At 41.3% G+C, this 24,593-nt stretch overlaps 1 protein-coding gene across 5 annotated transcripts in view; it reads left to right on the top strand.

Moving 5' to 3' along the window:
• LOC140199568 (mitogen-activated protein kinase kinase kinase 20-like) overlaps window positions 1–24,593 on the top strand; it is a 126,104-nt gene that overhangs the window by 33,714 nt on the left and 67,797 nt on the right. For all 5 annotated transcript variants that reach the window (XM_072261852.1, XM_072261854.1, XM_072261853.1 and 2 more), the window contains exons 5-10: window positions 4,977–5,042; window positions 6,258–6,286; window positions 6,384–6,521; window positions 7,227–7,313; window positions 13,272–13,346; window positions 16,551–16,657. In XM_072261852.1, coding sequence (XP_072117953.1) covers window positions 4,977–5,042; window positions 6,258–6,286; window positions 6,384–6,521; window positions 7,227–7,313; window positions 13,272–13,346; window positions 16,551–16,657 — 502 coding nt within the window. The remainder of the gene's footprint in view (window positions 1–4,976; window positions 5,043–6,257; window positions 6,287–6,383; window positions 6,522–7,226; window positions 7,314–13,271; window positions 13,347–16,550; window positions 16,658–24,593) is intronic.

The raw sequence follows: 24,593 nt of genomic DNA, 5'->3' as shown, positions 1-24,593 counted from the left end.
ATGTGGCCTTTTATATTGAACGCCTATTGGAAATCCAAGTAAGTAATGTCCATCTGTTCCCCTCTATCCACTGTGCTGGTTATATCCTCAAAGAACTCCAGTAAGTTTGTCAAACAGAACCTGCCTTTGCTGAATCCATGCTGCGTCTGCCTGATGGATCCATTTCTTTCCAGATGCCTCACTATTTCTTCTTTAATGATAGCTTCAAGTATTTTCCCACTATATTTGTTAAACTAACTGGCCTTATAGTTACTTGCCTTTTTCCAACATCCTTTTTTGAACAGTGGCGTGACATACACCTTCTTCCAATTTGCTGGGACTTCCCTAAAGTCCAGAGAATTTTGCTAAATTATTACCAAAGCCTCTGCTATAACCTCTACCATTTCCTACAGTACCCTGAGATGCATTCCATCAGGACCCAGGGGACTTATCTATCTTAAGGACCACAAGTTTGCTCAGCACTACCTCTTTAGTGATAGCTATTGTATCGAGGTCCTCACCTCCTGTCGCATCCATATCATCTGTCTTCAGCATGTTAGACGTATTCTCCACTGTGAAGACTGACACAAAATAGTCATTCAAAGCCTCAGCTATTTCCTGATTACCAAATATCAATTCCCCCTTCTCATCTATGTTCACTTTTCTGCTTTGTATAATTATAAATACCTTTACTATCTGTTTTTATATTTTGTGCTAGTTTATTTTCATAATCTTCCATTTCTTTGTTGCTTTTTAAAGTTTTCCCCATCTTCCAGTTTCCCACTACCCTTGCTGACTTTGAACACACAAGCTTTTAGTTTGATGCCTTCCTTTATTTCCTTAGTTGTCCATGGCTGGCTCCCCCCACCCTTACTGTCCTTGCTTTTAACTGGAGTATATTTTGTTGAGCACCGTGAAAAATCTCTTTGAAAGTCTTCCACTGTTCCTCAACCATCCCACCATATAGTCTGTGTTTCCAGTCTACCCTATCCAATTCCTCCCTCATCCTGTTATAGTCCCCCTTGTTTAGGCATAATACACTGGTTTTAGATCGAACTATCGCACCCTCCATTTGTACGAGAAACTCAATCATACTGTGATCACTCTTTCCAAGAGGATCCCTAACCACAAGATTGCTAATTTTACCTGTCTCATTGCACAGGACCAGATCCAAGATAGCACTTTCCCTTGTAGGTTCAATAACGTACTGTTCAAGAAAGCCATCATGGATGCATTCTATAATTGCCCAAGCTAAATTTGTACCTCATGGTGTTCAGAAGCCCCGAAGGAAATAATTGACGCGAAAAATCCTTAATGAAATATTGAAATGAAGTGTAGAAAATGCAGTGAAATTAGTTGAGATCATTGGACCCGTAACAGTAAATTTCAAAAAAATGTAGGTAGAAGATGGAAAATGGGAGGAGAAAATCTTTTGTAGTTGTTTTTGAAGAGCTACCAATGAAATAATGTGAGGATCCCAAGGCCTTAGAGCAGTGAATTGTTTGATTTCATTTTGAAAACCACCAGCAGCAGAGAAAATGCATTAAACAACAAAACAGAATTACAAGCAGGGAAAAGGAAGGGAAGAGCAAGGCAGAATTCAAAATAGCAGCAAAGGAACCGAGAGGAAATCATCATAATAGATCTCTAATTAACTTGTGTTCATTAGGTGCAGGTTGGAAGGAGCTGAGTTGTTTGGAAAGATTGAGTAGGTTAGGTCTCTATTGCTTGGAATGTAGAAGTTTCAGAGGAGATTTGATAGAGGTGTACAAGTTTATGAAGGGTATAGGGAGGATAAATGCAAGCAAGCTTTTTCCACTAGGTTGGGTGGGACTACAACTCGAGGTCACAAGTTAAGGGTGAAAGTTGAAAAGTTTTAGGGGAACATGAGGGGAAACTTCTTCGCTCAGAGGGTCATGAGAGTGTGGAACGAGCTGCCAGCACAAGTGGTGCAGGCAAGTTTGATTTCAACGTTTGGGAGAAGCTTGGATAGGTACATGGATAGTGCGGGTCTGAGAGCTACGATTCTGGCGCAGGTCGAAGGGAGTAGGTATTTTAAATCATTAGGCGTGGACAAAATGAGCTGAAGGGCTGGTTTCTGTGCTGTACTTTTCTATGATTCTGTTAGGTTCCCATGAAGTCAAGACAAGTCAAGTCACTGTTACTGTCATTTCGACCATAACTGCTGGTACAGTACACAGTAAAAACGAGACAACTTTTTTCAGATTTAATCATTTAGGTTTAGTCTACATAAAACATTTACATTTCTTGTTGAAGGAGACAAAGTTGTGCTGCTCCCCCCTTTTATCTTCCATTGCCTTTGAATTTTTTTGTACTTTTCAGTACACGTCTATTTTTCCAGTGTACTTATCCATTCTTGATCTTTCATTTTGACTCTTAACCAAGCCTGCCTACAATTGCTCTCCGTGTCTGCGCGCAGCTCATGCTGACTGAACGCACTGAGCACTGACAGTATTTAATTTATGACTTCCCAGCCATGTTCTTTGCCAATCCTTTTACTTGACATCATCATCTTAATTTCTAATTCCCGTGGGACTGCCAAACAGCTGCTCTCTGTAACTTGAACACAGAGAGACTGGACTATTGAGACATTGTACGTTAGAAGTTTTATTAGCAAAGTATTTCAAATTCCAAACACTTTAATATTATAATATTTATGTTTCAAAATGTAGGTTTCTAGTTCTTGCTAGTTTGAGGAAGAATTTAGTAAATTAGCAAGTAGAAAAACAAGATGCCTGTTAGCATCCAGGAATCAGATTTTAAATCTTCTTTCCACTGTGGTTCCAGAAATTAATAGCAATCCTGTTAATCTGCTTTGTGACGTGCATAATTTTGCAATCATTTTCTTTAGAGGTGTTGTCTCTTTTGAGGTGCTCTGCACTATGTGTCATATTCCTCCAGCAATTTTGTGTGCTACGATGTATAATTTCCTGACTCAAAGGATAAAGGGTGTTCTCAGAGCTCCAGCAATTCTGCCTTGGAACTTTTTTGTGTAGAATTTCTCTCTTTCTGGCAGCTACGTGCAGTGGCCCACCCAAAACTGAAAACATCCTATATAAATCATGCATAAAACAACAATGCACTTTGGAAGAACCCGGAACCTGGAACTGGACAGTGGAATGCTCCTCTCGCAGGATGTAGAAAGTTTGGGAGACCTCCAGTGTCTCTGACCACTACACCTGCGAAAAATGCATCCAGCTGCAGCTTCTAACACTGCATTGAGTTGGAGCTGGAACTGGATGAAATCCAGATCATTTGGAAAGCTGACGCGGTGATAGATAGGACGTGTCGAGAGATAGTTACACCCAAGGTGCAGGACACAGGAAACTGGGTGACAGTAAGAAGGGGAAGAATTTAAGCAGCCTCTCATCCCCCTCTTCCCCTCCCCAGCAGCAGATATACTAGGTAAAGGATGGCTTTGTGCATGGTAAGTCATGTCTAACCATTCTTATAGATTACCAGGAAAGTTGATGAAGGTAGGATAATGGATGTTGTCTACGTGGACCTTAGCAAGGCACTTGACAAGGTCCTGCAAGGGAAGTCGGTCAAGAAGATTCAGTCACTCAGCATTCGAGATGAGATTGTAAATTAGATTGGACATTGGCTTTGTGGGAGAAGCTAAAGAGTGATATAAGATGGTTTCTTCCCTGACTGGAGGCCTGTGACTAGTGGAGTACTGCAGGGATCGGTGCTGGGTCTGTTGTTGTTTATCGTCTATATCAATGATGTGGATGATAATGTAGTTAACTGGATTGGCGGATATGTGGATGATACCGAGTTTGGGCATGTAGCAGGTAATGAGGAAGGCTATCAGGGCCAGCAGTGGGATCTGCATGAGCTGGGAAAATGGGCTGAAAAATGACAGGTGGAATTTAATGCTGAAAAGTATGAGGTGTTGCATTTCAGTAGGACCAGCCAGGTCTTACACAGCGAACATAGGGCACTGAAGAGTGTGGTAGAACAAAGGAAGCTGGGAATACGGGTCCATAATTCATTGAAATTGGCGGCACAGGTAGATAGGGCCATAAAGCTTTGGCACATTGGCCTTCAGAACTGAAAGTATGACAGGTGATTGATAAGTTCGTGGCCTAAGGTAGAAGGAGATAAGTTATTAACTTCAAACTTTCTGCATAATCACTCAAAGAGTTAAACTGCACGTGCATATAACAAGAGCTGTATAATTCATCTCCTTCTACCTTAGGCCACAAACTTATCAATCACCCCTGCTGTGGACCACGACGCCGACCTCTACAAGGAAGGGATCCGTATGCCCCACGACCGCTGGACTAAGTGTGTAAATGTAGGAGGGGACTATGTTGAAAAATCAATGTGCTAAGTTTTCTAAAATTGACTCCTTCTACCCTAGGCCACAAACTTATCAGTCACCCCTCGTATTGAGTACAGGAGAGGGGAAAGATATAAATAAGGTTGAAGGAGTACAGGAAGAGGCCTTTCAACCCTTTCTAGCATTTAGTTAAACCTTGTATTTCTAACAATCTTTTCTATTTATGCATTTTTCCCTCTGGAATGATATCTGCTCCACCCATGGCCTAACAATCAGAACCATTCTACAACACAAGAAAATCTGCAGATGCTGGAAATCCAAAGCAACACACACAAAATGCTGGAGGAACACAGTAGGCCAGACAGCATCTACGGAAAAGAGTAAACAGTCGACATTTCAGGCTGAGACCCTTCATTAGCACTGGAAAGGAAGGGGAGAAATGGGACTCGGACTTCTTCCCTTCCTTTCCAGTCCTGATGAAGGGTCTCGGCCAGAAAAGTCGCCTGTTTGCTCTTTTTCATGGATGTTACCTGGCCTGCTGAGAACCATTCTCCAGCTTTTGATATTCAACAAGTCAGTGTCTGATGCTTTCCTTTTATAAATGTCTTCACACCTTACCTTTCCACCTTCCTGAGTTGCTGCAATATTGTAATGGCATCCCATGAAAGGCTGCTTCATTATTTTCTTCCAGGTATGCATTATTTACACATGGATGCTCCAGTAAAAGTAATCCACCGGGACCTCAAATCACGAAATGGTAAGCAAACAACTATATTGTACTCGTTCTGTAACTTTGTTTTAAAGGAGCATGGTAGTGTTATGACCTGTAGAAGAATTCTGCAGGGTGGATAACATTTAAGTTTGAATTGTTGGAGAATGACTGTCATAAATGCATGAGGTGTATTTGCCCTGCTGTGCACAAACTTGCATCCTCGTCCTGTTCAGCAGACACCTATCGCCCACTTTGATCCTGGGTGGAATGTCTATATTGCTGTGTCCCAATGCAGAGTCATGTAATACAGAGGCTCTCTCGTCAGCTGTGCCAACAGAGGATTTGACAGCCAGGTAGACCCACATCAATTACTGTCAAAGCTCTCACTGAAATTCAAAGCATCAAATAACAGTTTTAGGAAAATAAAAATTTTGATTTAATAAGAATTCTAAAGTACCCTCACACATTTGGAAACACTTGGCCATAGGAGCAGGATTAGGCCATTCGGCCCATTGAGTCTGCTCTGCCGTTCCATCATGGCTGATTTATTATCCCTCCTGCCTTCTCCCCATGACCTTTGACACCCCGACTAAAAAGGCCATAAAACGTAAAGCAGAATTAGGCCATTTGAGTCTGTTCCACATTTAAACTAAATAAATTAAGTCAATTTTGTTTTAAATGGTTAATCGCTGTAGGGGTGGTGTGGTGCAGGAGTAGTGGGCAGATTTCCCTGTCTAAGAGCTGGGAGATCTGCAGAACATCATACGGACCTTCTGGACTCTCTGGGAAACCCACCAATGCAATGCACCAGTGACATAACAGAAGATGCTGTTGCTCCCACTGGTTTAACATTGTTACAGCTGTGGGTTTGGGGGTTTTAACAAAGAAGCACAGATTTAAACATCAGTCTGGCCACTGCACTATATAAAGGTGCAGTGTTGAATCTGAGTTCTTCCACTGATTTTCCTTCATTCTGCGAATTTGTATTATGTGGATTAATGCAGATAAGTAAACTAGGACCTTTACAATTAGAAAATTATGCAAATGTTAACAAATTTCATAACTGCAGTTGATACATCTCCACAATTTCTTTCTTCCAATGCTTTTAGAGTAATATTTTGCCAAAACTTCTGTCCTCCACATTAGTGACTGATATGTTAAAGATTGCTCAGTATATTTTAGTTTCATATGCATAGAATGTAGAAATTTCCTATTTGGAATAGTGTCTAATGTTTTTCTTTTTACCTTTACTTAATGTAGTGGTGCTTGCTGCAGACAAAATTTTAAAGGTGAGCTACCGAAGAATTTTTTTTTATCTGAAGCTGTTTCAAAGGTCAATAATCTGAAAAGATAAATGATTATAGATCATTTTTGTTCTTCTCTCAGATATGTGATTTTGGTGCTTCAAGGTTTCACTCTCATACTACACACATGAGCCTGGTGGGCACCTTCCCATGGATGGCACCAGAAGTTATACAGAGCTTACCTGTGGCTGAGACATGTGATACGTATTCCTATGGTGTGGTAGGTATAACACAAATTATCCTGCCTATTTTATTCAGATCAGGCCAACGCTTACATTAAACTTGTATTGAGAAAACTGAAATTGACATTCTTAACGAAAGAAGGTTCTTTGTAAATTAAGAAAAAATGCATTGAGCATATTTTTAAAAAAACGCCTATTGATATATTGATGCGAGGTGTGCTTGGGTAAATGGCTGAACTTTAAGCAGCATTTCGAAGGCCACAAATGGCTGTGATTCAGTAGACCAAGCTATTGTGTGGTTGATTCATTCTGAAAGCTATGGACTTAATTCCTGGGTTGTAAACCAGAGGGTGTCTGCAGTCTTGCTGACTAGGAATGTCATCTTGGGAAGTTTGGGCAGATTTTAGCAGTCCAGAACTTGTTTAACCCAGCTGGCCAAACGTCTGCTCGGAATGGAGGAATGATTATCTTCCGCAATGAAATTTGGCAACGGGGGCCCTTCCTGTCGTGCCTGAAAGATTATCATCTTCCCTGCAGACATTGCAAAAACCTAATATTCATAAAATACACTGTTGCCTCTTTCTAAGAAATAGCTGCTTTTAAAACGACAGTAGCCCCACAGCATTGAGATTATTCCTGAAGTGTGGAGATGGCATCGCTCAGTCTTCTACAGATGGAAAGTATTTTAAAATTTATGATATTTGTTAAGATTAGATAGATGTTAAAAGGCTCATGTTTTTCAGGTTCTTTGGGAAATGATGACACGGGAGATCCCATTTAAAGGTTTTGAAGGCTTACAGGTGGCCTGGCTAGTTGTGGAAAAAAATGAGGTACGGTGTATGCTTTTGTTTTTCATACTTTTCATAATGTTTCTATTAATTTAAATGCTTGATATAAGCATTGCTTAATTTTTTTCCTCAAAATAAGCATTAATTTTGTTTCTTTGACTACATCACCCACTCATATATGCACATATCATATTGTAATGACTGTTTACTGAATATACAAACCAGAGGCCTCAATTGATAATCCAGAAAGTGAGATCTCAAACATTACTGCGACAATTTCACAGCTAGAATTGTGTTTCTAAGATGAATGGGAGTAAAGAGCTTTAATTCAACAAGCTAAGATGGTTTACTTAAAAACTACTGTCATTGCCTGCCCTGGTTCATTTGTAACATAAACATTCCACTTAACTCTTAATTGCGTCTTGAACTTGCCTAACAAATCTCTCAATGTAATCGAACTACTGCAGTGCTTAACAAATCTGGACCAGCCACTCAACTGCAACCTAGGCATTGATTTGGACCAATAAAGGCATTCCTTAAGCCAAATCGTTGTGTTCATTGTGTCTTTGCTGTGTACTGTAGTTTGAAGAACTCCAGTTATACCCAAGAGGTCAGTAGTTTGACTTTGAAAAAGCAAAGAACCAAGTACAGCTGATGCTGGAAATCTAAAACTAAAACACGTTAATTAAAATACTCCACAGTTAAGATGAGGAAAATGCATGGTCATGCACTTTGGTAGTAGAAAGAAAAGTGCGGACTATTTTCTGAACGGGGAGAAAATCCAGGGATCTGAGTGGCAGAGAGACTTGGGAGTCCTTGTGCAGAACACCCTGAAGGTTAACTTGCAGGTTGAGTTGGTGGTGAGGAAGGCAAATGCCATGTTAGGATTCATTTCAAGAGGTCTAGAATACAAGGATGTGATGCTGAGGCTTCATAAGGTGGTTCTTCTGGTCAGTTATTGTGATCCTGAAGCATTGATCTGGCAAAACACATCAGGGTTCATTGATGTTTCAAGACAAAGACCAAGAACTGCAGGTGCTGGAAATCCAAAACAAAAACAATAAACAACTATCCTGTTGGCCAGGCAGCATCCATATAGAGAGAAACAGGATTAATGTCTCATGTAGATGGTTAAGAATTAAGAAAACAAAATTCAAGCATATTGAAGGATGGAGGGAAGAAAGAATGTCTGTGATAACGTAGAGAATTGGTGATGATGAGGTTTATTTATCACAAATGATCCACCTAGAGGAGATTTAAATAGAAGGAAAAGTGATAGATATATGGTTAGCACAGGAGGGTGGAACTGAGGTGAAAGGTCAGCCATGATTTACTGAATGGCAGAACAAGGGGGTGAATACATACATCTCATCCTACATGCTGTTAACAGCATCTGTGCTATCTCTAACCATAAGAGCTTCCTTTATCCCAGCTGTTTGAGTAAATAAACAATAACAGCAATTATACATCCAAAATTTTCTGGATACCCTGAAGTTTTAACTGACCTTCTCAAAACATTTGTCTTTCATTCCATTGAGGCTAAAATTCATAATCTAAAACCGTACTAAAATGCAGAAGTGATTATTTTGTTTCCATAATTAAGTGCGTTCAAAGTACGAAGTAAATTGATTATCAAATTACTTAAATGTCACCATAATCTTCCCTGAGATTCATCTCCTTGCAGATATTCACAGTAGAACAAAGAAATACAATAGAATCAAACATTGACAAAAAAAAAAGTGCAAATGAAGACAGTTTCAGCAAACACACAAATAAATAGATAGGTAAATAAATAATAATAAAAAAGTTCCAAGTAAAATTTATTGTCAAGAGTACATGCATGTCACCACATACAACCCTGAGATTCTTTTTATGCAGGCATACTTAGCAAATCTATAGAACAGTAACTGTAAACAGGATCAATGAGCAGCAAACTGTGCAAATACAAATATAAATAAATAGCAATACATAACGAGAGCATGAATTAACAAGGTAAGGAGTCCTTCAAGAGAGACCATCAGTTTTGGGAACAACAGAAATAGAATGAGTACATATCCCCTTTTGTTCAAGAGCCTGATGGTTGAGGGGTGGTAACTGTTCTTGAGCCTGGTGTGAGTCCGGAGGCTCTTGTACCTTCCAGCTGCTGGCAGAAGCAAGGAAAGAGCACGGCCTGGGTGATGAACAATGTTCTCTCTAATTTGTAATGACTTGTGTGCAAAAATCTTGTGCTGTGCAATTTTTTTGCCCAGTGACAACAGCCTGTGCGCACTGAATAATTTCTTCAATGAAAACAGCATAAATAAGCCAGTTCTAAGATCACTAGTTTATTCAGCCCTAGATGAAGATTAGTTGCAGCCTCTTTGGTACTGCCTTATCTCCCACTACTCTCATGCGAGAGTAGTTCTGTAGGGGATCCAGTTGTTAAACATAAATCTGTCCCAGGACGCATCCTCTATTATGATAACCCCAAAAAACTTAAAGTTAATTATTGACCTTCTGCCCCTCCATTGCCCTAATGAGGACTGGCTCATGGACCTCCACCTGCAGCCTCTTTTTTTTACCATATCATGCACATTGCCTTTATCTGCCACCCTGTCAAGCATGAGTAGTTTTGTAGGGGATTCAGTTGTTAAACACAAGTCAACAGAGACAGTCACCAATATCGCATATCTGAGCCTCAAAGTCAAACTAATCCTCCATCATGAAAATAATAGTAAACTACAGTTGGATCAAGGCTGGATTAATATTAATACAGTTGGATTAATATTTGGTTGTGTCAAAAAATGACCATTCATTATATGAGCCCATATCTTTTCAGCTGACTACAACTGTCCGTTATTTAATTTTAAGTGCTATTTGCAGTTATTTTTCTTTGAATGACTGACGGTTTTTCCATTGTTACACAGATTCAGTCTTAAAATTTTGCTAAGGAAAACAGGGCCCATTATCTTCTAATCTAGGTGTTACTTTTGAACTATTGATGAAAAATGGGGCTATCAGATCAGCTATTAAGAATAGATGATAATTTGCATGGAATCAGGCAAAAGTGATGACAGATATATTACTGTAATTGATTATTGTACTTAATTGGTAATTGAACTCAAATTTAAAATCGTTAAAGTCAATCTCTTTCCCTCACCATAGCTCTTCTTCCTCACTTGCCCTAGCACAACTTTACAGAGGTTACGTGAGGTTATGCAGCCTGTAGCACAGGTTAACAATTCGCTTGTTTCACCTTTGAAACAAGATTGCGTGCAGAGTATTAGTGCCCTCTTTCCTGTCGTTTTATTGTTCAACTCGAGCAAATTGATCTCCTTCTGAAACGGAAATGATCCCTCTGGGTTTTGTAGCCACAGCTTGTCTCATTCAGTTTGTTTTGATCTATTTTATGAAGAGGAAAGTGTATATGTTCTATTTTATTAGAAGCTGCATGTAAGGATTATAGTATGAGCAAATTGGCAGTTTATCCTTGTTGTTAAAAATATTTACTTCTGATTGTAGGGACAGCAAGCCCATTTCCAGAATTGATCAGTGATCCTGAATCCAGGTGGATACGTGAGAATCTGCCATGGATGGCTTTGTGGTTGGAATAGGGAGGGGAGTTAGTGTATACTATCCAAATGATTGTATAAGCATATAAACTCACTGTGCTCACCTCCCACTAATAACTGCACAATTTACACAACTAACCCCAAGAAACGTTTCATTTTAGGAATTATTTTCCAGCTCCTCAGTTCCTTGTTGATTTGGTGAGTAAATGAAATATAATGATGTGCTGACAGTAGCATTTTGGTAGAGACATCGAGTTCAATCCTAAGCTTGGGTGCTATCTCTGTGGAGTTCGCACACTCTCCCTAGACGGTCTGTATGTCACACCTCCCTCCCCACTCTGACCGCCACCACTGGGTGCTTCAGTTTCCTTGTACATTCCAAAGGTGTGCAGGTTGAGGGGTTAATTGGCCCCTGTAAATTGCCCCTCAGATGTAGGTGAGGGTCAGAATCTGAGTAAAATAGGAGAATAAAATGGGATTAGTGTAAATGAGTGCTTGATGGTAGGAGGAAACAATGGACTGAACAGTCTGTTCCACTGCTGTTTCACTGATTCTAGGAGGAGACAGTGGGGTTGAATAGCCTGTTACTGTGCTGTTTCACTGATTCTAGGAGGAGATCGTGGGGCTGAATGGCCTGTCTCTGCTGTTTCACTGATTCTAGGAGGAGATCGTGGGGCTGAGGAGCCTGTTCCTGTGCTGTTTCACTGATTCTAGGAGGAGACAATGGGCTGAATGGCCTGTCCCTGTGCTGTTTCATTGATTCTAAACGGGGTCAATGGGCTGAACGGCCTGCCCCTGTGCTGTTTCACTGATTTAGGAGGAGACCGTGGGGCTGAGGAGCTTGTCCCTGTGCCGTTTCACTGATTCTAGGAGGAGACAATGGGCTGAATGGCCTGTTCCTGAGCTGTTTTACTAGTTCTAGGAGGAGACAGTGGGGCTGAATTGCCAGTCCCTGTGCTGTTTCACTCTGATTCTAACAAGACCTGTAAGTGGCACCATCCCAAGTTCGAAATTATTTCAGCCTTATGAGGAAAAATTAAGAAGAGTGGGCTTGAAGAATGGAGAAGAGAATTTTATTGGAACATTTTTAATGGACTTAAGATAGTTTCTATGAAAACTTTTCAACTTTTAGGGCTGTCAAAATGGGGCATAGTCTTATGGGTCAACTACTTCAGACTAAGGCAAGGAGAGATGTTTCTCACAGTTGTGAATCTTTGATTTGTCTTTCTCAGAATCAGAATCAGGTTTATTATTACCGGCATGTGTCATAAAATGTGTTAACTTTGCAACAGCAGATCAATGCAATACATAATATAGAAGAAGAGGGAAAAAATAAAATAATAATAATAAATAAACAAATAACAGTATACGAAAATTGAAAAGATTAAAGATCATACAAATAATATATATTAAAAAGGTGAAGTAGTGGTCAAGGGTTCAATGTCCATTTAGGAATCGGATGGTTGAGGGGAAGAAGCTGTTCCTGAATCGCTGAGTGTGTGCCTTCAGGCTTCTGTACCTCCTTCCTGATGGTAACAATGAGAAAAGGGCATGCCCTGGGTGCTGGAGGTCCTGCAGCTTTCGGTCCAGTGCAGTAGCCCCCCCACCCATACCAGACAGTGATGCAGCCTGTCAGAATGTTCTCCACGGTACATCTATAGAGGTTTTTGAGTGTATTTGTTGATATGCCAAATCTCTTCAAACTCCTAATGAAGTATAGTTGCTGTCTTGCCTTCTTTATAACTGTATCGAGATATTGGGACCAAGTTAGGTCCTCAGAGATGTTGACACCAAGGAACTTGAAACTGCTCACTCTCTCCACTTCTGATCCCTCTATGAGGATTGGTGTGTGTTCCCTCGTCTTACCCTTCCTGAAGTCCACAATCAGCTGTTTCGTCTTACTGACGTTGAGTGCCAAGTTGTTGCTGCGACACTACTCCACTAGTTAGCAACTCCTGTACACCCTCTCATCACCACCTGAGAGTTATGAATGCTGAGTCAATGTGTATATTCAAATCTGAGAGGAAGGGGCTTAAGTGCTACTGGGCTAGAGGAGACAAACAGGAAAATGGACGTGTATCCAAAGATTAGAACAGCTTGAGAGGCCATCAAACCTTCCTGTTTCTGATTCTTCCCTCCCGTATATACAATGATGATAAAAATTGGCTTGTTTTCCTGGGGAATTATGGTGAAATTCAACCATCTCACTTGATCTTTTTAGCATTTGGAGAATCTTTCCAAAAATTGCACATGTTGACTTCCAGTGAGATTGCATTGCTGTCTGTGGTTGGTAATCTCTGCAAAACAAGCTTTGATTAGCTGAATAAAGCCCGAGTGTTCCTGTCGCTTTTTGTAATCATGTCACAACGGGGAGGCTTTGCTCATGTGAATGTATTTTAATTATTTTTGTGCACTTTCAATTGCTAATATATTGCTTTTCTTACTTCAGAGGTTGACCATTCCAAAGAGCTGTCCTGCCAGTTTTGCAGAAATATTGCATCAGTGTTGGGAAACAGATCCCAAAGTAAGTACTGAGACCTTTAGTGATCTTTCCTGTTGAGAGAGACAAGGGGCTGCAGATGATGGAACCTGGCGCAATACCAAAGACGCTGGAGGAACTCAGCAGGTCTGGCAGCATCTGTGCCCAAAATATCGGCGTCCGTTTTCCGTCCATCGACGCTGCCTGCCTGCTGTGTGCCTCCAGCACCTGTGTGTGTTGCTCCCTGTTGAGAGAAGGCTTTTGACAACAGATTTGGGTGCAGGTTGTCATTGGGGTGGAACTCATCTGCAACTTACGGTATTATCGAGTGAATATCGGAGCTTTTCAAGATACTTTTTTGTTGATTCCAGAAGCCTCCTTCAGTCTCGAATTGTCCATTTATCCAATTAATAAAATATTAATGATAATGGAGCTATTTGAGGGCCCAGATGTTGAATATAAGAGTCTGTGGTGTGCAGGTTTCCCCTTTACCATGGAAAGGTTGTGTTCCCAGAATATGGGAGCTTTCTGTAGTGCAGAACTGTGTTACCTATGTATGTGTCAAGAAATGCAAGTTTTTAAAAATGTGTTTATATATTTAGCTCTTTCATATAAATTCGAGGAGAGTGCACCTTATTCTGTATGTTACATTTTTGGGTAGTGATCTGGTGAATTCTGTAAGGGCATTTCCATTACCCGACACAGGGGTTGTCTGTGTTAAAGGTTCGATAACAAAGGACTGCAATGTGTCCATTTTCCCTTGTTCTCTCAGTTTTCAGCCTCCCTAAGTGTCAATGAATTTGACACTTGTAGCCACTTATATGAATCCTCCCCACAGGGCCGTAACACCTAATACAGTGTCCTTAGAATGACAAATTGAGAGGCAGAGCAGTCCACTAAAATGTAATGGAGAGAAAGAAAAAAAACAGCTGTGCTTTTCAAATGTGCACTTTTTTTTATGAAGCTTTTATTTTCTAATCCTGTTAGATTATTTAAAACTTCACAGGCTGCTGTTTACCATTTATATTACTCATACACTGTGGCTCCGCTAGCCATAGGAGGCTGTTTTGAGATTGCTAACCTGCTTTCTTCTGAATGTTTACTGCACAGTGATGTCACTCCAGGTCTTTGTTTCCATCAATTTCTCATTGGGCAGCTTTCCACGATCAGCAGTATGCCGCATCTTGAAGCTGCCACTGTTCTTCTCGAGGCCAATATTACTAAATAAAACTGTACACTTCCCTCCTGTAGAAGTACAATCAGCATCAATTATCTGAAAAATCACGGGCTATTCTTTCAGAAAATTACTGACAAGATCTTTGCCATTTAGTGTGTATGCACAGTGTTCTTGACGCTGACATGTATATTGTGACTTGTATTTATTAAACCAGAATTGCAGTCAGTAGATCTGCCTCACCCCATCGTCTGCATTTCCTGGACAGTCGTGCTCACCCCATCTTCCTGCTGCCTTAACAGTGATAGTTCCTCTTGTCCTCACCTACCAACCCACGGGCCTCCACATCCAACATGTCATTCTCCACAACTTCCGCTGTATTCAACGGGATCCTACCACCATCAATCACATCTTTACTTCTCCCCGCTCTCTGCTTTCCACAGGGATTGCTCTTTCCGTGATTCCCTTGTCAATTCATCCTTTCCTCACTAATCTCCATCTGGGCACTTACCCCTGCAAGCAAGAGAAACGCTACACTTGCCCATTCACCTTCTCCTTCACCTCCACTCACGGCCCCAAACAGTCCATCACCTGTCGGGGTCGTCTATTGTCTCCTCTACATTGGTGAGACCCAGCATAAATTGGGGGAACTGCTTTGTCAAGCACCTCTGCTCCATCCACCAAAAGCAGAATTTCCCACTGCCCAAGCATTTGAATTCCAATTCCCATTCCCATTCCCGTTCCAACATGTCGGTTCATAGCTAGCTCTTCTGCTACGATGTACGCCACTCTTAGGGTGGAGGAGCAACACCCTATATTCCGTCTGAGTAGCCTCCAACCTGATGGCATGAACGTGGATTTCTTGTTCCAGTAATTTTTTTCTTCCTTTTGTTTTTCTCCACCCCCCCCCCCCCGATTCCCCACTCTGGCCTGTTACCTTCTTTCCTGACCTGCCTATCACCTCCCCCTGTGCCCCTCCTCCTTCCCTCTCCCTCATGGTCCACTCTCCTCTCCTATCGGATTCCTTCTTTTCTAGCCCTTTACCTTTCCCACCCATGTATCACCTTATAGTTTATCCTCCTTCCCCTCACCTTTCTTTTTATCCTGCCATCTCCCCCCTTCCTTTCCAGTCCTGATGAAGGGTCTTGACCCAAAACGTCATCTGTGTATTCATTTTCATAGACACTGCCTGGCCCTGCTGAGTTCCTCCAGCATTTTGTGTGTGTTGCCAGTAAATCTGGCAGCATCTTGCAAGATGGACCCAACCATGGTTTACTACTGTCAGAATAATGAAGCTCATGTTAAAAAGTGCAAATGCCGACAGCAGAGTGTGCATCTACTATCAACCGCACTCCTTTAATATAAAAGGACCTGTGGAACCTTTGAACTCACTGGACGGTGCCAAGAAAATTGTGGACCTCTGATATTGTATATTTGCAGCACGATAGTTTAAAGTAAATTGGCCTAAAAAGGCATTGTGCCAGAAAGACATTGTTATTGTGAGAAGTTGGTGGTTCACGCATTCGCGGAGGGAAGGTGGTACAATGAATCCCATTGGTCACACTTCTGTAATTAACACAAAAGTATAATTGGCACTTTAACATTGATCACAGAAATGCTGGAATATATAGATTCATTTATAAAACAGTGTAGGAAAAAAAAACACATTTCCATGGTAAAATCTTTTCAGTTTTTCTTTAGCATCTTACTAATGCATTTTAATCATCAGCATAATCCTAAAATCTATTTGACCCTCCATTACTTCTCTTCTTGCTATTTAAATAATACATCTGCCTTGGTCCAAAGTAACTGACTTCATTCTAACTTGCTTTGAAATCCACCTGCCTGTTCCTTAAACTGCCCGTGTAATGTTTTATTTTCATACCATTTGTTACGTTGTCATTCATGACTTCATGATGCAATCTAATCAGTGCCTGCATACTTCAACCGGGTGAGAGGATTTGTCCCAAATATTATGGTTGTGCATCATTTAATTAAATTAGATTTATAGAAGATAAATTCTGTACAGAATAATATAATGGTATTTAGATTTGCTTGTTTTTGATTCCCCACAGAAAAGGCCAAATTTTAAGCAGATCTTGGCGTCCCTTGAGGTTATGTCACATGACAGCAAACTTCCAGACCAGTGTAACTCCTTTCTGCACAACAAGGCTCAGTGGAGGTAGGCTTGGATCCAGTTCAGTACGCCTCTAATAGCTTATTCTATTAAGGTTTTAAATGTTGGTGTGAAATGCACAGCAGTGGGGGTAGGGGGGAAGCAAGGTTCAGATTTTTATTTTCACTTGTGAGGCCAGAAGAACAGCCTACAAAGACCGGCAAGCTGCATGCCAGTGTAATACGTCATCAGAAGGTCCATGGAGCCAAGGGTTACATCCTGCGCTGGTTTCTAATGTAGCAGAAGAGGAGAGTTTCCCTCCTTTATATTTGTGATGTGCTGCCAGCTGTTTGAATGCAATATATTTTTATTAATAAAATCTTAACTCTCCACTTCTACAATCTAGATAAGAAACAGTAGTAATTAGTAGAAATTTTTGTCTTATAATTAACAATATTAAAAGAAATTCTAATATTGTATTAAATAACTTCTGGCATGAAATAGTTCTTAGGAAAAGTTCTTTCTAAATCATCTTTCCCTTTTTCATGTCATTTGCAAGTGTTAATAGCCTTTGAAGTAGTGAGCATAGTGGAGGATTCTCTGCAGTGCTAAAAAATTATTACAACTGTGAAAACCTTTATTTTTTTTATTGTTTAATGTGTAATTCACTTGGTTCTAACCCAAAGAATACCATGATGCAAAGCTCTGCAGAAACTATTGATACAATATTAGAATTTCTGTAACATGTATACAATTTGGAGGGGAACGTGCAGGGTGTATGCTTTTCCAATGCATCTGCAACAGTTTAGAGTAGGGGTTCAGTTAGAGTGATTTTTGGGTTTAGGTCATTAACATTTAACGAAAGGCTTTGCCTACCAGCCTTCTGTTCCTTGAAAATGTATCGTGGATTTAATTTGGAACATGTGTTCGTCCATCGTCAACGTCGATGAGGACTTCGACACCATTATGATGGTGTTGAGACTAGCGCGTGATTTGGATATAGATGAGGGAGAGTTGCGCAGCATCAGCCTCACTCTCTGTTCCCAATTCCCATCTGGATCCAGTGGCAAGACAGAGTCGAGACGGCTGGAGATGGGACGAGGCGCAGTGGATGACCAGGACGTCTTCTGTGTCTTGTCCTGCTCTACACATTCCACAATGCTTGCAGAGACCGACTTCTTGACCGTTGGACCTTCCATTGATCTCGTCCGTTCAATCCGCCAGAGTCTCTCTTCACATGCTGGGATAGACAACTCCCTATCTCACTGAGGATTTGAGACCCATTGGCTACCCTCACCTGGTTTAGCCGGCTTGTGGAAGCCATTGCCCGGGGTGTGGCTGCTGTCGCATGCCAACAGCTACGGGGAGCCACAGGTGAGAGCTGAGTTCCAGGTGGGGACCAAAGGTGGACTAACCGCCTTGAAAAGGACGCGACATGTTCCCCCACCAGAAGTGCTACCCCTCCCTGACACCCCATTTGGAACAAGACATTCCTAAAATGCTGTGAATCCCAGTCCAGACGATGCTGGCATCTGTGGGATGGATGTGAATCAGAAGGTGTGAAGTTTGCATGTAGTTTCAAAGAAAGCATTGTCTATACTTTGTAAATATGGAATTGTCCTTTGTGTTTAGCACATAACTATCGAGCCCTACGTTGAGCCAGCAGACCTTTCCACCCAAAGTGTCTCCACATGATGCCTGCTGTACCTTGTTTTGTCGAATAAAGAAACTGCTTTGTATATACCAGGAACTCTCTCCGGCGATTTCATTCACATAGCAACAGGCTCCAAAACTTTTTTTAATGCCACGGACCAATACTATTAAGTTTGGGAACCCCTGGTTTAGAAATACTGTGAGAGTGCACTAGGTAAGTAACTGCAGTGAAGTATACAGATAGTTCACAAAACTGGTCTCATGAATGATTAAGGTAGTGCAGAGTGTCAACCAAGTAAGTAGACTGCTTTGTTCCAGATGATAGCACGCTACTGTGTGTTGTTGGAGCACAGTTTATCGAAACAAGTGGAGATTATTCCATCATTCTCCTAACTGTTTGTGCACGAAGAGATTGAACTTTAGTAAGTGTGGCGCCTTTTATTTTCCTTTTATATTTTATTCTCTCTTAATTATATAGTTCCAGTAATATCTATAAACTGTAAATCATTTAATCGTATCTGGTGTATTGTCTGTTATTTGGGCGGGGTGGGGTACATCACACAGCATCCACACAAACTGATTACCCAGTTTGGCGGGGCCGAGGGCTGTTTCCCTAGACGACAGCGAGCCGAGCGACCCTGAGGCTGGCCAGGGGGGCTACATTCTGGTGTCTTGTGGATGGTGAAAGGCATTAGGCATTCACAGAACACCAAGTCTTCAACTTCGTCTTGTAAACACAATTTATATGGTTGCTTCAGTCAAACTTCTGATGATAACCAAAGTGTTGGTAGCAGGAAACCTGGCAATGGTTAAGCAGTGGTTAAACTCTCTTTCATTGGAGATGGTCATGGTCCAGCAGCACTTTAGTGGTGTGAGTGTTACTTGTCATCTACCAGCACGTGCTGCAGGTAAGCATGGACTCCATTTATTGCAGAGGTCTGAATGGAATTAAACATTGTACAATCCGTAGCAAACGTTCCTATGATGCAGGACACTAATGATGATAGTTGGGATAATGCTCTGATGAACTCCTGCAACAATGACTTGGGAAAAGGTGACTGACCTCTAACAACTGTAGCTGTTCTCCTTCATGCAAGGTGTAACTCCACCCATTACCAGGTCTTTGTGATGCCTCACTTGGCCAAATGCTGCCTTAATGTTAAAGGGCAATTGTTCTCATGTTACCTTCTGAACTTGGCTCTTTGGTCCTTGTCTGGGATCGAGACTGCAGTGATACGTGGGGCTGAATGGTTGTGGTGAAACCCAAGCTGGGCATTAGTGAGTGCTGTTTATACTGTTGACAGTAACTTCCATCGGTTTGCTGATTGAAGGGAGTCTGATGGGCAGCCATTGACTAGAATGGAGTTACAGCTGATTCCCAGATGATCAGTGGGCTCTATTTTTACATATGTCTGTAAGTCGCTTGGGAAGATTATCCAAAAATCACCTGTTAAGGTGACCATTTCCGTATGATATTGGACTGTTTTCTACAGGTTGTGTTGTATAAGAATAATATGGAATTTGTTGTTTTGCAGCAGCAGTACAGTGCAATAATATAGCAATCTATAAAATTACAAAAATATATAAATAATGCAAAAAAAAAAAGGAATAACAAGGCGGTATTCATAGACTGTCGAGAAATCGGGTGATGGAAGAGAAGAAGCTGTTCCTGAATCTGGGTGTAGATCTTCACCTCCCTGATGGTAGAAATGGGAAGAGGGTATATGTCCCGGTTAATGATGGGTGCCACCTTTTTGAGGCACTAGCCCTTGAATGTACTCCAGATGGTAGCACGAGTTGTGCCCATGGTGGAGATTTTTCCATATTGGTAGAATATACTGGCAGAACAATTTTTTAAAATGTTTTTCCTAAAATATTGAGTGTCTTCAGGCTCCTTTTTCTCCTACCCGATGGCAGTAATGAAAATAAAATACCATCTTTTATTCTTCTAAACTCAAGAGTATAGAGACCCAGTCCATTAATATCTTCTTGTAGGTGGAACCTGTGTACAACGCTCCTTCAGTCGACATCTTCTGGATCGATCAAGAAACCACATATTTCACTTATTTTATGTCTCTTACATTTGCTTTTCATGTTGAATATGATTCTGGAACTGTCGGAGCCTATGATTTGCAGTTTGGAGATTGTTTGGGTGTTTCAGTGCTCTGCAGTCTCTGAGGGGATTCCAGGAAGCAGAGGAAACCTCGTGGTCAGAAGGCTGCAGACTGACGTTTGATTATATTTCATCGAATAAAGCTTCCATTGTTCGCCAATCCAAGCGACGAGAGAGATTGAAACGCCGGCTGCCTGTCTTTTTATTGCTGGGGGAAAGTTCTGCTGCCAGACAGGGGAGACTGTCTTTTTATCGCTGGTGAGATCACTTTGTTACAGAGAGGGAGAATGTTGCCCAGGTTTTCTGCATTTTGGATGTGGACTTGGACTGTGGACTTTTTTTTCAGTCTTATGGGTTTTTTTTGTATTCTGTGCTTTCCTCATGATTTTTCTCAGTTTATTTGTGTGCAGAGGAGGAGGATTTGGGGATCAAATTGTCTGTCCCATTTTTATTTGTATTTTCTGTGGGGAGGAGGGACTTGGAGGTTGATGATCCTGCGGCTGTTCTTTTCTTTCCTTGGTTTCATGGCTACCTGGAGAAGAAGGATTTCAGAGCTGTACACTTTGATAGCAGATGAACCCTTGAAGCAGCTAGCACTGCTGCTTCATATCTCCAGGTACTGGATTTGATCCTGACCTAAGGAGAGTTCATGTTCTCCTGATGACTGGATAAATTTGTGATTTGCCTCCACCCCGTTTCCCCTCCCTCCCCCCCCCCCAACCATACCTCTAAGTTGGTAGGTTAACTGGCTACTATAAATAACCCCTCATGCACATAAGAGAGGAGTAAATGGGCTTCTTGCAGGGCTGAAGGAGAATGAGAATAATAGGCTCAGTGACATCTATTTGTACTGTAATAAGTATGGGCACCCGCCATCGCATCATTGTGCTCTGTCTATGGCAAGTATGTCCATCTGAAGAAGGAAAAGCAGACCTGTATGCAATATTCCAGATTTATACACCAGGACCCTGTATATTTTGAACAAGACATCTCTACCTGCCTACTCTAGCATTAAGTTTAACATAGCATTTGCTTTCCTTACTCTGTGCAAATCTAGTGATTTGTATACAAGGGCACCCAACTCCCTTCAACCATGTTACCTGTATTCTATCTGCTGCTGTTTTGCCTATTGCCCTATTCTGTCAAAGTCTTTCTGCGGACTCCCTGTTGCCTCAAAACTACCTGCCACTCCTCCTGTTGCTGTACCATCTGAAAACGTGACCACAGAGCCATCAATTCTGTCAGCAAGATCACTGACATACGCAGAGTGGCCACTTTATTAGGTACACTGTACATCTCATTAACATAAAGATCTGATCAGCCAATCATGTGCCAGCAACTCAGTGCATAAAAGCATGTGTATATAGTCAAGAGGTTCAGTTGTTGTTCAGACCAAATAACAGAATGGGAAGAAATGTGATCAAAGTGACTTTGACTGTGGAATGATTGTTGGTGCCAGATGGAGTGGTTTGAGTATCTCAGAAACTGCTGAGTTCCTGGGATTTTCATGCACAACAGTCTCTAGAGTTTACAGAGAATGGTGGGAAAAATATCCAATGGGTCGCAGTTCCGTGTGTAAAAAATGACTTGTTACTGAGATAGGTCAGGGGAGAATGGCCAGACTGGTTCAGGCTGACAGTACTCAAAGAACCACGTATTACAACAGAGGTGTGCATAAGAGCATCTCTGAACACACAACATGTTGAACTTTGAAGTGGATGGGCTACAGCAGCAGAAGATCACGGTCATGCACTCAGTGACCACTCTATCAGGTACAGGAGATACTGTACCTAACAAAGTGGCCATTGAGTATACAATCAAAATCCTTTGTGATCAGTTGGGCTAAGCAGAGTTTTATTATGGCTTTTTAAAGGCAGTCATAATCGAAACTTCGGGATTTGGACCAGCTGGAAAAATGGGCTGAAAAATGCAGATGGAATTTAATGCAGACAGGTGTGAGGTGTTGCAGTTTGGGAGGACAAACCAGAGTAGGTCTTGCATGGTGAGCAGTAGAGCAATACAATAGAACAAAGGAATAAGACCATAAGACAAAGGAGCAGAATTAGGACATTCTGCTCTGCCATTCCATCATGACTGACTTATTATCCCTCTCAACCCCATTCTCCTGCCTCTCCCTGTAACCTTTGATGCCCTGACCAATCAAGGCCCTCTCAACGTCCTCTTTAAATATGCTCAATGATTTGGCCTCCACAGCCATCCTTGACAATGAATTCTACAGATTCACCACCCTCTGGGTGAAGAAATGCCTCCTCTTCCTCCTGCTCTAAATGGATGTTCCTCTATTCTGAGGCTGTGCCCTCCGGTCCTAGACTTACCCACTATAGGAAACATCTTCTCCTCATCCACTCTCTCTCGGCCTTTCAAAGTGCAGTGGGTTTCAATGAGATTCCAACCTCCACCCCCCTGCACCCATTCTTCTAAACTCGAGCAAGTTCAGGCCCAGAGGCCATCAAACACTCCTCGTACATTAACCCTGTCATTCCTGGGCTCATTCTGAACCTCCCCTGGACCCTCTCCAATGCCAGAACTGCTCACAATACTCCAATTACGGTCAGACCAATGCCTTATAAAGTCTCAACATTACATCCTTGCTCTTAAATTCTATTCCCCTCAAAATGAATGCTTACATTGCATTTGCCTTTCTTACCATCGTCTCAACCTGCAAGTTAACCTTTAGGAAATCCTGCACAACGACTCATAAGTCCCTTTGCACCTCCGATTTTTGAATTTTGTCTCCATTTAGAAAATAGACTATGCATTTTTTCCATCTACCGAAGTACATGACCATTCACTTCCCTACACTATATTCCATCTGCTCCTTATTTTCCCAGTCTCCCAATCTGTCTAAGTTATTTCCTTGACTATAGAAAAATAAGCGGAATTACAAAGTTATGAAGGGTGTAGGTAGGGTAAGTGCAAGGAGGCTCTTTCCACTGAGGTTGGGCAAGTCTGGATCTAGAGGTCATAGGTTAAGGGTGAAAGTTGGAACATTTAAGGGGAGCATGAGGGAAAACTTCACTCAGAGAGTGGTGAGAGTGGAACGAGTTGCCAGCGGATGTGGTGGATGTAGGTTTGATGTCAACATTTAAAAGAAATTTTGATAGGAGTATGGAGGGCTGTGGTCTGGTACAGGCCAATGGGACTAGATTGTTGAATAGTTTGGCATGGGCTAGATGGGCTGAATGGCCACCTTGTATGCAATAGTGTTCTATGATGATAAATGAGAATAAAATAAAACAAGATATTAACTCTTGACTTCTTGCCTAACTGACTAGTCCACCTTATTTGCTTTCAAAATCAAAAGCTTTCCTCCTCAATACAAAACACAGCCAGCTTTTGTATCATCATGCTTCCTATATTTAAGAATAAACCATGACTTCATCCAAAAATGCAGGAGATAAGATGTTGATCATTCTTGAATTCCACTGGCCTTCAGTCACAAGAAGTCCTGTAAATCATTGTGTGTTATCTCCCTCACAGAGACAATTTTAGTTCCAGTCCCCACTATCCTTTTGAGTCTTGTGCACCTTTGCTGTTTTTGCAGCCTTTGATAACCAACAGTCCTGAATTCACAACCCTTCTTCTCGAGTTTGCCTCCATGTTGCCTGAAGATAGATTCTTTAACTTCTTAAACTTCCTGCCTTTTTTTAATTCAGTAACCTCTCCAAAATTCCCCTTCCCTTTTCTTTTATCCATACTTTTACAGTCTGTTGAACTCAGCCTCCTACTATTTAGTTTAAAGATCTATCCATACCCCCAGTGTTTCGATTCACCTGGACATTGGTCCCAGAATGGAGCCTTGCATACAAGTTCAAAACTTCAAAGTAAAATTTATTATCAGACTACATGTACGTAAGTCACCACAAACAATGCTAAGGTTCTTTTTTCTGTAGGCAAATTCAGCAAATCTATAAAATAGTAACTGTAAACAAGATGAATGGAAGAGCAAGTGCATAGAAGACAACAAACTGTAGAAATGTAATTATAAATAAATGGCAATGAAATAACAAGATAAAGAATCATTAAAGTGAGATCAATGGTTGTGGGAACATTTCAAGAGATGAATGTAATTATCCTCTTTTGTTCAAGAGCCTGATGGTTGAGGGGTAGTAACTGTTCTTGAACCTGGTGGTCCAAATCCTGAGGCATTTTTGCCTGATGGCAGCAGCAAGAAAAGAGCGTGCCTGGGTGGTGAGGATCTTTCATGGTTGTTGC

Source organism: Mobula birostris, chromosome 6 (genome assembly GCF_030028105.1).
Source record: "Mobula birostris isolate sMobBir1 chromosome 6, sMobBir1.hap1, whole genome shotgun sequence".
NCBI lineage: Eukaryota > Metazoa > Chordata > Chondrichthyes > Myliobatiformes > Myliobatidae > Mobula > Mobula birostris.
This window is presented reverse-complemented; position numbering and strand designations above follow the sequence as displayed.